Here is an 18,924-nt window from a genome sequence, read left to right on the forward strand (position 1 = left end):
CCAGCATCTAAAATATATCTCTAAAATCAGACCTTTCTCACCTTTGAAACTGCAAAATCTCTTACTGTCGCTCTTATTCATTCTTGCATGGAATACTGCAACGCTCTACTAATTGGTCTTTCAACAGAAGAAATGTGGCACCATTTAATAATGCTTTTTACTCCAGATGACTTGAATGAAACCTCTGACAGGCGTGAATTGCGCTTACTGCACCAAAACAAATAGCATTCAAAACATTAAAGGGAATCTGTCACCCTTTTTTTGCCCTATGAGCTGCCGGCATTGACATCAGGTGCTTATCCACAGCATTCTGTAATGCTGTAGATAAGCCCCTGATGTAACCTGAAAGAGAAGAAAAACACATTTGATTATACTCACTGGAGGGGCGGTCCAGTCCGATGGGTGTCGCCGTACGGTCCGGCACCTCCAATTTTCATACGATGCTGTCCTCTTCTTCCCTTCCTGTAGTGACTTCAGCGCAGGTGCATTGCTCTGCTCTGTTGAGGGCAGAGCAGAATCCTGCAGTGAGCAGGCGTCGGGAGAAGTCTGGCGACTGCGCACTGCAGTATTGTGCTCTGCCCTCAGAGGCAGAGCAGGTTTTCATGCAAGAGACTCGCACGAGAATCGTGCCAGTGTATCGCAAGTGAGTATGAGCCCTTACAAGAGCAACTTTAGACGCACAGTTGGCAATGTATGTTCCCTTTATTCACTCAGCTCTGTGAAAGTTGCACAAAACTTGCCCACAGGCTTGTAAATCTGCTCATTTTTTTGGATGCTCCTAAAAGTGATTAGAAGAAGTCTGTAGAGGACACGAGTAGTCTTTTGCTTCAGTTGCATTTCATCCCTTTGGCTGAAAGATATTTGACAATTAATGGAGTTTCATTGGAGATCAGCATTTATAGTGTTCCAGCAGACTAAGCCCTCCGGAAAGGGCTACTGCTGTAGACAGTTACCTTACAGAAACTGTGAAGTTTTTTTCTGAGAATTGGAAGGCAGGAAGAGTGAAAGGGAGTATCGACAGCTTAGCTATACTTCATAGAGACCAACAAAAAGAAACTTTTCGGCACCGCTGCACCACCATAATCTCTTGAAAGAGTCTAAAAAGACAACTCACACACAATGAATGAACGCCATATACCCACTAGGAACGGGTGCTCAATCCTGAAGAAATATACAAAATCCAAATGCGCAAAAAGAAGAGAAAGGATGTCACTCACCGTTTCAAAAGTAGAAGTCTTTATTCAAGGATAAAAATGCATAGGCTCGGGAGCAATGCCAAAAGTGCGGACAACGGCCGTTTCGCGCTCCTGTGCTTCAATGGGTCCGTTGTCCGCACTCTCGGTATTGCTTCTACTTTTGGAACGGTGAGTGCCATACTTTCTCTTCTTTTTGAGCATTTGGAGAATATACTTCATTCTTTTATTTTTTAGGCAAAATCTTATTAAAAGCAAATAATTTTCCTTTTAGGCATTTATGGCATTTCCACAAAATATGCCATAACTGGGTATGCGTCCCATTTCTAGAAAATGGGAAAATGAGTGAATAGAAACTTCCCTACATGTAATAGCCCTTAAAATTGTTGAAAAAAAATGTATTTTGTCTTTATTCTTTTGATGCCGTGGTTTTAATAAGCACGTTTACCCTTGAAAAAAATATATAAAAGAAGCAAAGCCCCATTGCTTATAAGATGTTATTGATATCAATGGCTGGATCTAGCTCTATCAATATAGAAGGCCAGGACCTATGGGTATAAAAAAAGATGAGTTTTGATAACAAATAGTAGCCAAAAGGAAAGAAACAAATGAAAAAAAAAAAATGAATGTTTTGTCTTACTGGACCGGAGAACGACTAAGGTATGGACAGCTATAATTATGGTAAGCATAGATAGATACTCTATATCAGCCAATGAGAAATACCTTAGAGAGGCTGCTGATATCCTAAATTTATATTTGCACATATCATAATGGAATGTAGCAGTCCAGCGGGAGCCGTGATGTGAGGAGTTTTATGTTAGTGTACCGACAACTCAAAATTGCAAACTTAACTTCTACAACTCAGGTATCGATTTGTTCTTTCTCATAGATCTGAGCTGTAGACAAAACTAAAGATTTCAGAAATTTAATTTAAACTTCATCAAGGCGAGATATAACTTACAATACTTCAGGTCCAATGGCTCCATGGAAAACAAGATCTGGTAATGTAGTTAGTCTCTGATTGCCGCTTAGGAATCTGATAGAAAAAAAAATAAAGAAATGACTGAAAGTATAAGATAGGAACAAGCACACGATAAACTTGTTTAATAAACTCACAGCTGATGCAAAACTGTGCCGTTGAAAGCATAGTTTTCTATCTCTTCAATATCATTCTGTACAAGCCGCCTGGAAGAAAAATAAGCATAAAATATAGGTCGCTGCTCATCCAGCTGTACCAGTTATCTCGAAAAAATAGAAACAAAAATCAATGAACCAATAAACTTTGTACTGACCCAACTATTAATATATGTTCTGTTACAAAATCATGTCTTCGAACACCCAACTTTTTGCAGCACTGCTCCCCACCTTCTGGCTCTTTGCTTGCCAGGGATGAGGGGGTTGTTGATATTTCAGCCTGATAGACAGTTCGGGCATGGTCGCACCACTAATCCAAATTGAGCACTCTCTGGTGCTGCAAACAGAGGCAGCTTTGTGCCAGCAGCTTCAGAGGAATACATTTTTTATGAAAGTGGCAGGGATTTTGTGCTAACAATGCTGTGATCCACCCATCTTCAAAGCAGCTCTTACAAGACCTTTAAAAAAGTGGTTGTAAGTGCTGCACTACTCGCCCAAAATGCCAATCACCTTGGACATACCGAGTAGTAGACAAAAAAATACTATATATCCCTTCATTCTTGAAAATTAAGTGGATTTTTAACGACATGTAAATTGCAAAGTTGTTTGTTTTAACAAGCGCTTTTCAAATTTAACGGTTTATGATGCTGAGGAAACCCCTTTAAAGAGAATCTGTCAGTAGGATCAACTTTCCAAAGATGTCTATATGAGCATGCAGGTCATGGAAAGTTGAAACAAATGATAATTTGATATCTGCAATCGGATGAACGGTTCCAGAATAAACCATAATTTTCTCAATATGTAAATGAGCTGATAAGATCTAGAGAAATGGAAACAGATATCCCTGAGAATCTGCCTCCAGAGCTTCTTATAAAGTAGAGGGGGCTATATATTCTCATCTGGCTTATGGACAGCACATTAGCTGCCGGCAAGTGTGTGATTTCTTTGTAAATGCAATATTGTTGAAGTGCATGCAGTTTAACATAGCAGTTGGACAAGGTTGGAAACAGGTAAGCTATGCCAGATTTTCAAACAAACATGCTTCTTGTTCAGTTTATGGATACTGGGTGGTGACTGGCTCATGCAGCATTATTTGAAATGCCATTTTTATGGCTGGACTAGATAAGACAAGCACTTTTTACCTTTTGTGTCCCCCCTATTTTTTTGTAGATGTAATCTTGTGGGGGCCCTCACTACTACAGTAACTATTAAACTATGTGTTACTTTATATTGTTTTTATTGTTTGTACATGTTCCCGTTTAATTTTAAAGTGTTATATGTTGGCGCTATAAAAAAAACCAGTGAGAGACATGTAGTGACTTCAAAATAAGGAAGAGGAACAGCATCCGGTCTGGGTGAAAAATTGTATCAAAAATTTATTCTGCCAGTGCAAAATACAACGTTTCGGCCATATTGTGGCCTTTTTCAAGTATAACATAACAGTACATATGGTGGCCTTTTATAGTGTGGCACAGCCAATCACCATCTAGGTAACACCCATCACAAAGAATCCATACATAAAATACATATAAACACATCCATCAGTTACATGTATATTCAATAACACAGCTTATCCAATCGTTAACAATGATGATCATAATCATATTGAAAATATTACAAAAACATTTCATATATAAACATCAATCCCCAAATCGGCCCACCAATGGTCATAATGCATCAAAGGTATCCATAGCAATAGCGCACCAATCACTTGCAGTAATACATATCCAAGTATAAACCGCCAGTCCCTAATCACACAATAGTAGCGCCAACCCCAATGGACCAATCATGAGTGGACTCACAAATCCCTATATCGGCAGAGTTCCCTCTCCCCATATGACAGCATCAGCCAGAGCCAGGCCACATCCGGAGCGCAGTCTAATGACGAGCGCTACAAGGCCACGGCGAGCGCGCCGCCCATCCCCGCCCAGGTCCGGTCACGTGAAGACTCCATCACCGAACACCGCGCATGCGCGGTGCTATGCGAGGAATCAGCCACACGAACCGCCCACCGGGGGGGACCGCGCACGCGCAGAGGCCCAGAGCGCGCGATCACACACCACACTCCCTAGTAAACCCGCACATACGCTGATGAATAAGAGCAAATGTAATACCACATTTAAATTAATGAGTCCACACAAATAGACCAAAAAATGCTCCCAAGAAAACCGCAGCATATAAAAGACATTTAGAATCAGAAAAACCATATCCATGGTAAATTTAATAATATTCCATATTTCATGAGATTCATAAATGTTGTACATTATATAAGGAGCAAAACTGGGATATTTACAAAAAAGAAAAGAAAAAAGAAAAAAGGAAAGAAAAGGAAGAAAGAGGGCACGGGGAATGGCAGGCACGAAATAACGACAAAATCCAAGAAGGACAACATCCTCTTCATAATTTCAGGACTGTTCAGTCCCCGTGTCCTCCATTCTTTCAAATGTATCACCTGTAAACACTAAAAAATGAAAAAATATATTTAATTCTCTGAGTTGAAGTTTACACTGACCTACTCTTATGATCAGGTCCAATTTTTGGATACGTTGGTTTATAAGAAAGATGAGTCTCTATATACCGATCTTTTTATAAAAGAGACTGATAGGAATAGTCTTTTGGTGTTTGATAGTAATCACCCAAGACGGATGGTGGAGTCACTACCATGGAGACAAATGCTACGTGTACGGAGGATTGTTAAAGAGGATGATAAGTTGGACCTAAGATTGGATCAGATGTGTACAAAATTCATTAATAGGGGTTACCCAATGGATCGAGTTAATTCTTATAAAGTTAAGGCTCAAAATATATCGGTAGAGGATTCTAACCATAAGCAAATCAAAGGGCCTAAGAGACGAGTTCCTTTTGTCTCAACATATTGTCCAGTTAGTGGCAGGATTGGAGGTATCTTGAATAAACATTGGAGCCTCTTACAAAAGGGTCTGCCCCAGATATCAGAATTTGTGGATAGGCCATTACTTTCATGTAGACGTGGACATAATCTTAAAGATAGATTGGTAAGGTCAGATATTGGTTCATCAAAAGTCAACGTACAAAGGACAATATGTCCTCCTAAGATGGGCAACTTTCCATGCTTGGGATGTGCCTGTTGTGGCAATATGTTAAAAGGTGACAGTTTCAATCACCCTCGTACCGGAAAAAAGTTTTCTATTAAGGAGAGGTATACGTGTTCATTAAGTTTTGTGATTTACTTGATTTTGTGCCCATGTGGGCTTATGTATATAGGAGAGACCACTATGGAGATTAGGGCTCGCATTAGTAAGCATAAGAGTACGATTAGGACTAAACTAGTGGAGTTGCCGATTCCGAAGCATTTTATAGAATTCAGACATTCAGTGAATCAGTTACGATTTAGAGTGATAGATGGGGTTCCTGTATTAAGACGTGGGGGTGATAGGGTTAAGATGCTGAAAAAAAAGGAATTGAGATGGATATCGATTCTTGATACGTTGCAACCAAGGGGTTTGAACTTGGATTACAATTTGCATACTTGCGTCACCTAATCCCTCACCTTTTGTCATTATTCTCTGTTATGGGTATATATTTACTTGTGTGGCCTTTATGGTCTTTTTTTAATTAAATATATTTTTTCATTTTTTAGTGTTTACAGGTGATACATTTGAAAGAATGGAGGACACGGGGACTGAACAGTCCTGAAATTATGAAGAGGATGTTGTCCTTCTTGGATCTTGTCGTTATTTCTTGCCTGCCATTCCCCGTGCCCTCTTTCTTCCTTTTCTTTCCTTTTTTCTTTTTTCTTTTCTTTTTTGTAAATATCCCAGTTTTGCTCCTTATATAATGTACAACATTTATGAATCTCATGAAATATGGAATATTATTAAATTTACCATGGATATGGTTTTTCTGATTCTAAATGTTTTTTATATGCTGCGGTTTTCTTGGGAGCATTTTTTGGTCTATTTGTGTGGACTCATTAATTTAAATGTGGTATTACATTTGCTCTTATTCATCAGCGTATGTGCGGGTTTACTAGGGAGTGTGGTGTGTGATCGCGCGCTCTGGGCCTCTGTGCGTGCGCGGTCCCCCCCGGTGGGCGGTTCGTGTGGCTGATTCCTCGCATAGCACCGCGCATGCGCGGTGTTTGGTGATGGAGTCTTCACGTGACCGGACCTGGGCGGGGATGGGCGGCGCGCTCGCCGTGGCCTTGTAGCGCGCGTCATTAGACTGCGCTCCGGATGTGGCCTGGCTCTGGCTGATGCTGTCATATGGGGAGAGGGAACTCTGCCGATATAGGGATTTGTGAGTCCACTCATGATTGGTCCATTGGGGTTGGCGCTACTATTGTGTGATTAGGGATTGGCGGTTTATACTTGGATATGTATTACTGCAAGTGATTGGTGCGCTATTGCTATGGATACCTTTGATGCATTATGACCATTGGTGGGCCGATTTGGGGATTGATGTTTATATATGAAATGTTTTTGTAATATTTTCAATATGATTATGATCATCATTGTTAACGATTGGATAAGCTGTGTTATTGAATATACATGTAACTGATGGATGTGTTTATATGCATTTTATTTATGGATTCTTTGTGATGGGTGTTACCTAGATGGTGATTGGCTGTGCCACACTATAAAAGGCCACCATATGTACTGTTATGTTATACTTGAAAAAGGCCACAATATGGCCGAAACGTTGTATTTTGTACTGGCAGAATAAATTTTTGATACAATTTTTCACCCAGACCAGATGCTGTTCCTCTTCCTTATTTTGGACTATTGTTCATTTGGGTCCATGAACCTTTGAACTGGCATCCAATCCTCCGTTGTGCTGTCGGCTGCTTTTTTTGATGTAGTGACTTCAGTCTGCTCTCCTGATCTTCATGTCATTAATTTAAAATGAGCTCTGGAGGCAGATTCTCAGGGAGATCCATGGCCAGCCCATAGATCTGAACAGCTCATTTACATACAGTATTAAGAAAAATGATGATTTCTCAAGAATAAAACATCGGATTGCGAATATCAAGGCATCATTTTATTTAGCTTTCTATGTCCTGCGTGCCCTTGTAAATGACTTAGGAAAGTTGATCCTACTGACATTCTCTTTAAATAATTGCAACTCTTGAAATGCAACAGTGTTCTTTCCTAAGGTCACGTTCCCACAAATAAAAACACTACATTTTATGTTTTCCATAGATGTCTGTGCAAAAATGCGCAATATAAAACCATACTGTGTATTATGCTTTTCATTGTGCTTTTATGGATTTTCACTTTTAGGTGATTTTTTTTTAGGCTTTTAATTTGAATAATTATTTATCTTAGGGATTCTGCACTTAAAAAGAATATGGAAATTCTACACCAAAATATCCTGTGAAAAAATAGGCCAATTAGTATTAAGTTCCACAGTGTCTTTTACTGCACAGTGGCCAAATCAGATTCACTTTTCTTTAACTGAAAAATGCAGCAGATTTTGGGGACAAAAAAAAATACAGAGGAAAATCTGTTGAATTTTCACAATGTGGGAACATGGCCTAAAGAGCCACTCTTAAATTTATTATATGTGGACATACTTACAACCTGATGCTTTCCTGGCTGAGTCCAGCGAATGCATTTTTTTCTATTTTCTTTATATTTATATTATCTTGTATATCACTACAAAAAAAAGTTTCAAGTATTAATAGTCTCCAGTAAGTACTGCATTACCTACAAGGTGTGCATCAGTATTGCAGTGAGCTTCTATTGTTAGTAGCAACTCAATTTACTTTTACAAGAGTCACAGAGAAGTAAGCTGAGACCCCAACCAATCACTAAAATCACAGAGAAACCCATCAACAGAATGTAGAGGTCCCGGAGTTAAATCGAAAAAAAGTATTGCCATTTTGATCAAACTTGCACTCAGGCTATTTTCACACATCCGTCGGGGAGATTCCGGCGGTGTGCGGCGAAAAGCCGGACGGCTGGAAGTGGAGGCAGCAGAAGTAGCTGAGGTGCAACTTACGGCGGACTTGGCAGTCATCACCGCAGTACGGGGGAAGACCACTTTTCGAGAGAGAGAGTGAGGGAGATATCTGGGCATGCGCAGAGCAGGAAAACTGCAAGCGGTGGCCGGATCAGGTAAAAGCCTGATCCGGCTGCCGGACGTTACCATTGCCTTTCATTGGCCCACAGAGCCGGAAGTGCCGCATGCGTGCATGTCCGGCTTTTTTTGCCAGACAAAAAAACGTAGCAGCACGCGTTCTGTCCGGCCGCCGGACAGCAGATTTCAGCTGGATCTGGTAAAAACCGGAACAAACGGAAGCACATGCGGCGCGATCCGGCGCATGTGCTATTCAATGACAAAAAAACGCATCCGGCTGAAAAAAAAACCGTATCCGTTTCTTAACACACATGCCGGATTGCGCCTGACGGCAAAATCCAGATGTGTGAAAGAGGCCTTAGGTATTTTGGATTTATCAGCCTTCATGGACCATGGTTCTAAAGAAGTCTTGTTGTTTTGTAAATTGCTTGATGCATTTTAGAATTTTAGAATAAATACTTCAAAAATAGGAAAAAATCCTCCAAAAAATTCAGATACAAACCAGACAGGCTTAAATGCATCTGCACTAATACAGGGTGCAGCAGACCCAAGTAAAATGGCAGCTGCACAGGTATCAGGGATTGGCTGTGTGGTACACCAGTGCAGAAGAAATAATCCGCATGTGGCAGTGTTCACACAGGGAATGCAGGGCTTCTGGTTCACAACCTCTTAGTAACACCATATAGGGGGTGCCCAGTGCCAACTAGAATGCATCCCATGTGAACAGAGGCCAATCCCTGATTGTAGGCTGGCTGCTTCATTTGGTATTTATGCACTTGTGCAGCTGCCATTTTACTTGGGTCCGCTGCACCCTATATTAGTGAAGATGCATTTAGGCCTGTCTGGTTTGTATCTGTATTTTAGAATGAATGTAATAAAAGCCGTGTTTTTCAATGGCGTGATTTTCAAGTGGTTTTGGAGCCTTTTCAATTTTTTCACATTTTCTATAATCATAATCCTATAGCGAAACATTTCATAGGATACGTATTTTAGAATAAAAAAAGGCACTCATCCGGTAAAAAAATAAAGAAAACCAGAATGTAGACTTTAACAATTTGTTGTAGTGCAAAAGAGACAAAATGCTGAACTCACCATGTAAATAAACACACTCCATTGATGTTATCATGGGTGCCATTCCATCCGCTGACTGTGAAGTATAGTATAGATGAGAAAAAGGTGAATATTGGCACATTCACTTGTAAGTAAAAGCATGAACTTCTTTATTGTTTAGTTCATTAAAATGTAGTTCATGTCTCAGTATGTACATTTCTGATGCGTTTCTGGCGTTAAAGTTGTTGCCCGCTACTTTTGCATTGATAACCTATCCATAAGATAGGACATCAGTGTCTGATAGATTGGGGTCCAACTGTTATCGGTGGTGGCGGTGGTCGCGGCCATCTGCCAAAAATACTTACAGTGGGGAAAAATGAGAAAACAAATCCAGAAAATCACCTTGTCTGATTTGGCAACATTTATTTTTAAAATTATTGTGGAAAATAAGTATTTGGTCACTAACAAAAGTTCATCTAAATATTTTGTTATATATCCTTTGTTGGCAATGACAGATGTCATTTTCTGTAAGTCTTCACAAGGTTGGCACACACTGTTGGTGGTATGTTGGCTCATTCCTCCTTGCAGATCTCCTCTAGAGCAGTGATGTTTTGCGTCTGTCGCTGGGCAACATGGACTTTCATATCCCTCCAAAGTTTTTCTATGAGGTTGAGATCTGGAGACAGTCTGGGCCACTCCAGGACCTTCATATGCTTCTTATGAAGCCACTCCTTCGTTGCTCTGGCAGTGTGCTTTGGATCATTATCAAGCTGAAAGACCCATCCATTTAATCTTCAAAGCCCTTGCTGATGGAAGGAGGTTTGCTCTCAAAATCTCATGATACATGGCCCCATTCATTCTTTCATGTACACGGATCAGTCGTCCTGGTCCCTTTGCAGAGAAACAGCCCTGAAGCATGATATTGCCACCCCATGCTTCACAGTAGGTATGCTGTTCTTTGGATGCAACTCAGAATTCTGTCTCCACCAAACACAATGAGTTTTGGTTCTACCAAACAGTTCTACTTTGGTTTCATCAGCCCATATATCATTCTCCCAATAATCTTCTGGATAATCCAAATGCTCTCTAGCAAACTTCAGATGGGCCCAGACATGAACTGGCTTAAGCAGGGGGACATGTCTGGCACTGCAGGATCTGAGTCCCTGGCGGCACAGTGTGTTACTGATGGCAGCTCTATGCAGGTCATTCACTAGGTCAACCCGTGTGGTTCTGGGATTTTTCCTCACCGTTCTTGTGATCATTTTGACCCCACGGGGTGAGATCTTGCGTGGAGCCCCAGATTGAGGGAGATCATCAGTGGTCTAGTGGTCTTGTATGTCTTCCATTTTCTTATTATTGATCCACAGTTGATTTCATCACACCAAGCTGCTTGCCTATAGCATATTCAGTCTTCCCAGCCAGGTGCAGGGCTACATTTTTGTTTCTGCTGTCCTTCGACAGCTCTTTGGTCTTCAACATAGTGGAGTTTGGAGTGTGACTGTTTGAGGTTGTAGACAAGTGTTTTTTATACTGATAACAAGATCAAACAGGTGTCATTACTACAGATAATGAGTGGAGGACAGAGGAGCCTCTTAAAGAAGAAGTTACAGTTCTGTGAGAGACAGAAATCTTGCATGTTTTTAGGTGACCAAATACTTTTTTTCCACCATAATTTGGGAAATAAATCTTGCCAAATCAGACAAGGTGATTTTCAAGATTTGTTTTCTCATTTTGACTCATAGTTGTGGTCTACCTATGATGTCAATTACAGGCCTTTCTCATCTTTTTAAGTAGGAGAACTTGCACAATAGGTGGCTGACTACATACTTTTTCCCCCAATGTACTTGTGGAGCAATAGGAGGCAGATGTGTAATATCCACTATCAGAAGACGGAGCAGCTCCACAAGTGAGTATTTCCGTCCGACGTCTGCCATCGCAGACACCAGTGACAGCTAATCACAGGGGTGCCGGGTGTTGGACCCCAACCGATCAGACATTGCTGACCTATCCTTAGGATTGATCATCAATGGTAAAGTAGTGGACAACCTCTTTAAAAGCACCCTAGTCATAGAAATGATCTCTATAACTAAGCAAATGTTTAATGATGGGAAACAGATCAGATCTCTACATACCGAGACAACATGAGTAACATTTTATTGAACTAAACAATAAAGAAGTGTATTTACAAATTGATGTGCCAATATCTCTTTTTTGTCATCAACAATTTGCTACTATAGACTTCAAAGCAACAACTGGTTGTATTAACTGTTGAACAACAAATGTGCTGTGAAAAAAAGCCATAAAATGTCATTAAAATGCACTAATGCCCTGATTCATCACTGATATTTCTTCAGCTTTCTGGCATAATTTGCTCCTTTTTAGTGGCTTTAGTATGTGTGCCTTATTCTTCATTAAGTTGTCTGTCTTTTTTAATTTTATTTTTTCCATAACAACTTCGATTATACAGATGTTTTAGTTTTACACAGATTCATGATATGTGACTTTTACCAGGGGCGTAACGATCCCAGTCGCAACTGGACCTGTGGGAATGTGGTGGCGCCAACACCAGGGCTAATGATAGGATGGCAGCTGACATTGGTGTACTCTTCACAGGTGGCATATGTTAATGATATTATGCACTGCCCGAGTCAAGCGGAGGAAAGTTAGAAGAGTCTTTTTTTTAAATGTGTTGGAGAGGAGCAAGAAACATAATTATAGGAAAGAGCTCAGAGTCAGTGACAATACACTACGAAGTGGAAAAGGATGGGGGTTATTACACTAGGAAGGGGCTTAGGATGAGTGGCAATATACCAAGAAGGGGCCCAGCAAGGCAAAAAATTATAGGAGGGGGCCCAGGATGGAGTATGATATACGAAGAGGGGCCCAGGTTTGGGGAAAATATGCCAGGAAGGGAGCCATATGAGGTCCTGGATGGGGGACATTATTACTGGAAAGGGCTCAAAATGGTGGACATTATTAATGGAAGGGGCCCTGGATTGGTAACATTATTACTGGAAGGGACGCAGGATAGGGGTTATTATTATAAGATAGGAAACATTATACGAGAAAAGGGCTCGGGATGGGGGACATTATTTCTGGAAGGAACCCATGTGTCATGATCTCAGTGCAGGTTTGACTCGCACACGTGGGGTTAATGTCTGGAACCAGTGCTGATGACTGGCATTTCTGGGGTTAAAGGTTGTGATCCCGGTGCAGGATTACCTGCACACCTGGGGCTATGATTGTGGCCTCTCCCTGGTTCTGGGGGAGGCTTCTTATAGCCTCAGGATGCTCCCATCCCTGTCAGTTATACTTTCGCCCTTGGCATTGTGTGGTGACCCCTGAGTGTGTTAGTGCTGTGTTCTGGTTACTTGATTCTCTGTGCATGACTCGGTCTGTTCCCTGGATATCGCTTTGGATTCTGCCTGGTACCTTATATGTCTGTTTGGTTTTGATCTCTGCTTGGCCCTGATTATCCGCTCTGTCTCCTCCCTGGTACTGTACTGTGATCCTGTGTATGACCTTTGGCTTTGTCTGACCTCCCGTCTGTTTATCCCTCCTGTACCTCGCAGGTCTGTACTGTGCATGACTTCTGCTTTGCCATAATCTGAGTTCTCTGGACCCTGACACTATTAGTTGAAGCACGCCTGGTCACCTCTGCTGCCCTGCTCCCCAGGTAACTCTTAGCACTGCTTCTGTACTCAGGACACACGCACCGGCTCTATGAGCAAGTGTAGTGCGGTGTCTCTGACATTATAACTGACCATTTCAGTTTTTTTTTTTTTTTCTGAAGAAAAGAAAAAAAAAAAAAAAAAAAAGGTGTGTGTTATCCTCATGGATCCCATACAAGCCTTGTCTGATCAGGTCAAGCACCTGACCCAAATGTTCCATAAGCTCAATGTGGAACAACGCACGATGGCCCAGACCCAGCAATATTTGGTGGTTACTGTGCAGGAGGCTGTCGATGCAGGGGCTTCTAGTTCTGGGGGTAGGGATGTGTCATTAGCGTAACCCGAATCTCCGGTCAAATTGCCAGACCTTTTCTCAAGGGACAAAAAGGAGTTCAGGTCTTTCAGAGAAGGATACAAGCTTTTTTTTTCTCTAAGGCCCCGCTCCTCCGAGGATGAGTTCCAGAGGGTGGGGGTCATAATTTCCCTACTTCGGGGGGCTCTGCAAGCATGGGCTTTCTCTCTGTCTTCCTCTGCTCCTGAACGTATGTCAGTGAACGCATTCTTTGAGGCCCTCGGGCACATTTATGATGAACCTGACCGAGTGCGATTGGCAGAAGATATGTTGATGAGTGTCTGTCAGGGGAAACACTCAGCTGAGTGGTTTTGTTCTGAGTTCCGCCGCTGGGCGGCAGAGGTCTCTTGGAGCGACGCCGCACTCCGAGGACTCTTTCGCAGAGGCTTGTCTGAGCGGCTGCAGGATGCCTTGGCGTTACATCCCCCACCTAACTCTCTCGAGGACACCATGACCCAGGCCGTCCGGATGGACCGCAGGCTGCGGGCCAGAGGGGTGATGCAGGTGGATACTCCATTATTCCCCAGTGGAAAAGAGACTGCCCCTGAGCCCATGGATGTAGGCGCCCTCTCCCTGAAGGATACGGAGAGGAAACGCCGGAAGGACAAGCAGTTATGCTTTTACTGCGGTAAAACGGGACATTGGAAAAGGGAGTGCCCGAATTGCCCGTCTTCAAACCCAGTCGGCGGGAAACGACTAGGTCTGGGTAGTCAACGGGGAGGCTGCTCAGACCCTCAGGTACCATTTTCCTCGTTTTCTAAAGTATTACTGCCTGTGGAACTATTTGTGGATGGTAGTTCTTTTTCCTCTACAGCCTTCGTGGACTGCGGATCATCTATTAACCTCATTGACTCCCAATTGGTCACACACTGCAAGATAGGGACAGTTAGGCTCAAGGTTCCGATCAAGGTGATGGCCATTGACTCATCTCCCCTCACTAAGGAGGGAATTCGCTTTATGTCTGATGTGTTTTCGCTCAGAGTGGGCACTATTCATGTGGAAAACATAAGTTGTTTTGTGCTGGACAATCTACCTGCAGGGTTGGTGTTGGGCATTCCCTGGTTACAACGCCATAACCCAGTTATTAACTGGAAAACGGGGGAGATTGTTCAATGGGGGTTTAATGATTTTGAGTTATGTGATAAATCCGCACTGCTGGTTGAACCAGTTAAATCTGTGTCTGTATCATCTGTCGAGCTGGAAGGTATTCCGGAATGCCTGAAGGACTTCGAAGATGTATTCTCCGAAAGCGAGGCCGAGACGTTACCGCCACATAGACCCTTTGACTGCGCTATTGAGCTGGTCCCGGGGGCTAAATTACCCAAAGCCCGTCTGTTTAATTTGTCTGGTCCTGAGCGCTTGGCTATGAAGGAGTACATTACTGAAAGTCTGCGCAAAGGACACATACGTCCTTCAGTCTCACCTGTGGCGGCAGGTTTCTTTTTTGTAAAGAAAAAAGATGGCGGGTTACGTCCCTGTCTCGACTTCCGGGAGCTTAATCAAATTACTGTACGGAATACGTACCCCCTTCCGTTGATTCCCGATTTATGTAACCAACTATCAGGGGCAAAGTGGTTTTCTAAACTGGACCTTCGGGGGGCATATAATTTGATAAGGGTCCGGGAGGGGGAAGAATGGAAAACCGCGTTCCTCACGACCGAGGGACTATTTGAAAATTTAGTCATGCCGTTTGGTCTTACCAACGCCCCTGCCATATTTCAGAATTTCATCAACGTGGTATTCTCGGATCTCATTGGTCGTTTTGTCGTTATCTACTTAGATGATATTTTGATATATTCCCCCGACAAGTATTCTCATTTGGAACATGTACGAACTGTGCTCCAAAGGCTTAGAGAAAATCATTTGTATGCCAAATTGGAGAAATGTGTATTCTGTGTACAAGAGTTGTCCTTTTTGGGGTTAATTGTATCTGGTGAGGGTTTTCGCATGGACCCCAAGAAGGTGCAGGCCATTGCGGATTGGGTGCAACCCCGAGATCTTAAGGGTCTTCAGCGCTTCTTGGGGTTCGCCAATTATTACCGCAAATTTATCCGGGGGTTTTCGCAAGTGGTCAAACCTCTCACGGATCTAACATGCAATGGTGCGGATGTGAGAAATTGGTCCTTGCTCGCAAAAGAGGCCTTTGCGACGCTGAAAAAATGTTTTATGTCTGCTCTTGTGTTAGTGCAGCCAGATCCGTCCAAACCATTCGTCGTGGAAGTGGACGCCTCTGAGGTGGGGGTGGGGGCGGTGTTGTCCCAAGGGCCTGCCACTCTAACCAACCTCAGGCCATGTGCTTTCTTTTCCCAGAAGTTCTCTGCTGCGGAAAGAAATTACGACGTAGGCAATAGAGAGCTTCTTGCGGTCAAATTGGCGTTTGAAGAATGGAGGCACTTTTTAGAGGGGGCCAGTCACCCGGTTACGGTGATCACGGATCACAAAAATTTGTCGTACATTGAGTCTGCTAAAAGACTAATGCCCAGACAGGCCCGTTGGTCACTTTTTTTTTCCCGTTTTCAGTTTACGATTACATTTCGTCCAGGGTCTAAGAATGTCAAGGCTGACGCCTTATCACGCAGTTTTCAGCCGGTGTCGCCCCCTGAGCCACCATCCTCCATTCTTCACCCTGGGGTTGTGATAGCAGAGGTCTCATCTGAATTGGAACGGGAGATTCTGGGGGCCCAGTCGCAGGGGAAGTTGTTTGTCCCAGAGCAACTTCGCATGAAACTCTTGCAGGAGTTCCATGAATCCAAGCTGAGTGCTCACCCTGGTATTTCAGCCACACGTCTGGCAGTGGCTAGGATCTTTTGGTGGCCTACCCTTGGTTCGGACATAAAAAAAGTCATTGCTGGTTGTGGGGTCTGCGCTCGTTCTAAAAGCTCTCATAGCTGGCCGGCAGGGGAGCTGATACCCTTGGCAGTGCCCGAAAGGCCATGGACTCACTTATCCATGGATTTTGTTACCAATCTCCCTCCATCTAAGGGTAATACAGTGGTATGGGTAGTGGTGGACAGGCTTTCTAAGCAGGCTCATTTCGTACCCCTGTCTGCACTACCGTCAGCTGAGACGTTGTCCAGGTTGTTTGTGCAGCATGTGATCCGGTTGCATGGGGTACCCCTGAATGTGGTGTCTGATCGTGGTGTGCAGTTTGTGGCTAAGTTTTGGCCTGCTTTCTGCAAAAAATTAGGTATGTCTCTGTCCTTTTCATCTGCATACCATCCTGAGAGCAATGGGCAGACGGAGCGCACTAACCAGTCCCTGGAACAGATCCTCAGGTGTCTAACCTCTGCTAGACAGAATGACTGGTGCGATGCACTGCCGTTGGCTGAATTTGCCTTCAATAGTCGGGTGAGTCAATCCACTGGTAGGTCCCCTTTCTTGATTAACTATGGGTTCAGTCCTCATTTTGGTGAGTTTTCTCGTCTGGATTCGGGGTGCCCCGGGGCTGAGGACTCTGTTCAGCGGTTAAAAGATACATGGGCAGAAGTCCAGCGGCGTATATCTAGGTCTCAAGGCAGGTATAAGTTTTTCGCGGACAGGAAACGAACACCTGGTCCCATGTTTCAGGTGGGAGAGAAAGTTTGGCTCTCCACACGAAACATTAAGTTAAAGATTCCGTCAGCCAAGTTGGGACCCAAATTCATTGGCCCATACAAGATTGTGGAAAAAATCAATCCAGTGGCGTATAGGCTGTGCCTTCCACCCTCTTTCAAGATCCCTAATGTCTTCCACAAATCTCTACTGAAACCTTTTGAAGCAGTACGGGGAGACTCCGAGTCTGCTGCTCCTCCGGTTTTGGTCGAGGGGCAGGTGGAGTACGAGGTTGGTCATATCGTAAATTCCAGGTTGGTACGGCGGTCGGTACAGTACCTGGTTCATTGGAAGGGGTATGGACCGGAGGACAGGTCCTGGGTACCGGCCCGGTTGATGCATGCTGATCGCCTGGTGCGGGCTTTCCATACTAAGTACCCGGGCAAGCCTGGGGGTCCAGAGGCCCCCCGTTGAGAGGGGAGTACTGTCATGATCTCAGTGCGGGTTTGACTCGCACACGTGGGGTTAATGTCTGGAACCAGTGCTGATGACTGGCATTTCTGGGGTTAAAGGTTGTGATCCCGGTGCAAGCTTACCTGCACACCTGGGGCTATGATTGTGGCCTCTCCCTGGTTCTGGGGGAGGCTTCTTATAGCCTCAGGACGCTCCCATCCCTGTCAGTTATACTTTCACCCTTGGCATTGTGTGGTGACCCCTGAGTGTGTTAGTGCTGTGTTCTGGTTACTTGATTCTCTGTGTATGACTTGGTCTGTTCCCTGGATATCGCTTTGGATTCTGCCTGGTACCTTATATGTCTGTTTGGTTTTGATCTCTGCTTGGCCCTGATTATCCGCTCTGTCTCCTCCCTGGTACTGTACTGTGATCCTGTGTAAGACCTTTGGCTTTGTCTGACCTCCCGTCTGTTTATCCCTCCTGTACCTCGCAGGTCTGTACTGTGCATGACTTCTGCTTTGCCATAATCTGAGTTCTCTGGACCCTGACACTATTAGTTGAAGCACGCCTGGTCACCTCTGCTGCCCTGCTCCCCAGGTAACTCTTAGCACTGCTTCTGTACTCAGGACACACGCACTGGCTCTATGAGCAAGTGTAGTGCGGTGTCTCTGACACCATGATGGAAGACATTATACCAGGAAGGGGAATATTATACCAGGATAGGGATATTATACCAGAATTGGGCCCATGATGGGTGAAATTAGTACAGGATAATAATAATAATAATAATAATTTTTATTTATATAGCGCCAACATATTCCGCAGCACTTTACACTTAAGCGGGGACATGTACAGACAATAAATTCAATACAAGTTAAGACAATTCAAACAGTGACATTAGGAGTGAGGTCCCTGCTCGCGAGCTTACAATCTACAAGGAAATGGGGGGACACAGTAGGTGAGAAATGCTTGTTTAGAAAAATGTTGTCTGTCCAAATATATATGGACCTAACTGTACCTGGGTCGGCTCATCACCGGAGCTGTAATGAAAAATATCAAGATGCAACATCACAGGAAGAGGAGAAAGGAGCGAGCAGACAATGCACCAGTGCGGAGTACGAGCGGAGCGTCTAGCATCGCACCTTGTACTAACTGCAGTGGATCCTCGTGGGCGGTGCAGTCCCAGGACCGGAGAACATAGCGGATCACTGCCAGGATGGAAACACATTCAGAGACTAATGATGACACAACCAAGAAGGCTGACAACCTCGAGTTACAGACACCGACAACATCCGGGTTTATTACAATCACGTGAGGCCTCGAGATTAAGTCTGCCGATCCGCAAACTATTAATGAAATCAGCAACAGAACAGCGATTCCCAGGGGCGAAGGCACAAAATAACCGGGTGATGCCGGGACAGAAGAGCTGGATCCGTGCAGCAGAACAGAGAGACCCGTCATGGAGTCCGAGTCCTGCTCC

General features: G+C 43.6%; 1 protein-coding gene across 1 annotated transcript in view; it reads right to left on the reverse strand.

Moving 5' to 3' along the window:
- Positions 1-18,924, reverse strand: part of LOC141057921 (follicle-stimulating hormone receptor-like) — a 266,317-nt gene that overhangs the window by 53,303 nt on the left and 194,090 nt on the right. The window contains exons 6-8 of the mRNA XM_073554030.1: positions 7,886-7,963; positions 2,310-2,378; positions 2,155-2,229 (exon numbers count right to left, since the gene is read on the reverse strand). Of these exons, the coding sequence (XP_073410131.1) occupies positions 2,155-2,229; positions 2,310-2,378; positions 7,886-7,963 (222 nt within the window). The remainder of the gene's footprint in view (positions 1-2,154; positions 2,230-2,309; positions 2,379-7,885; positions 7,964-18,924) is intronic.

This window comes from Dendrobates tinctorius, unplaced genomic scaffold, assembly GCF_039654945.1.
Source record: "Dendrobates tinctorius isolate UK_male_01 unplaced genomic scaffold, ASM3965494v1 ptg000205l, whole genome shotgun sequence".
NCBI classification, from domain to species: domain Eukaryota; kingdom Metazoa; phylum Chordata; class Amphibia; order Anura; family Dendrobatidae; genus Dendrobates; species Dendrobates tinctorius.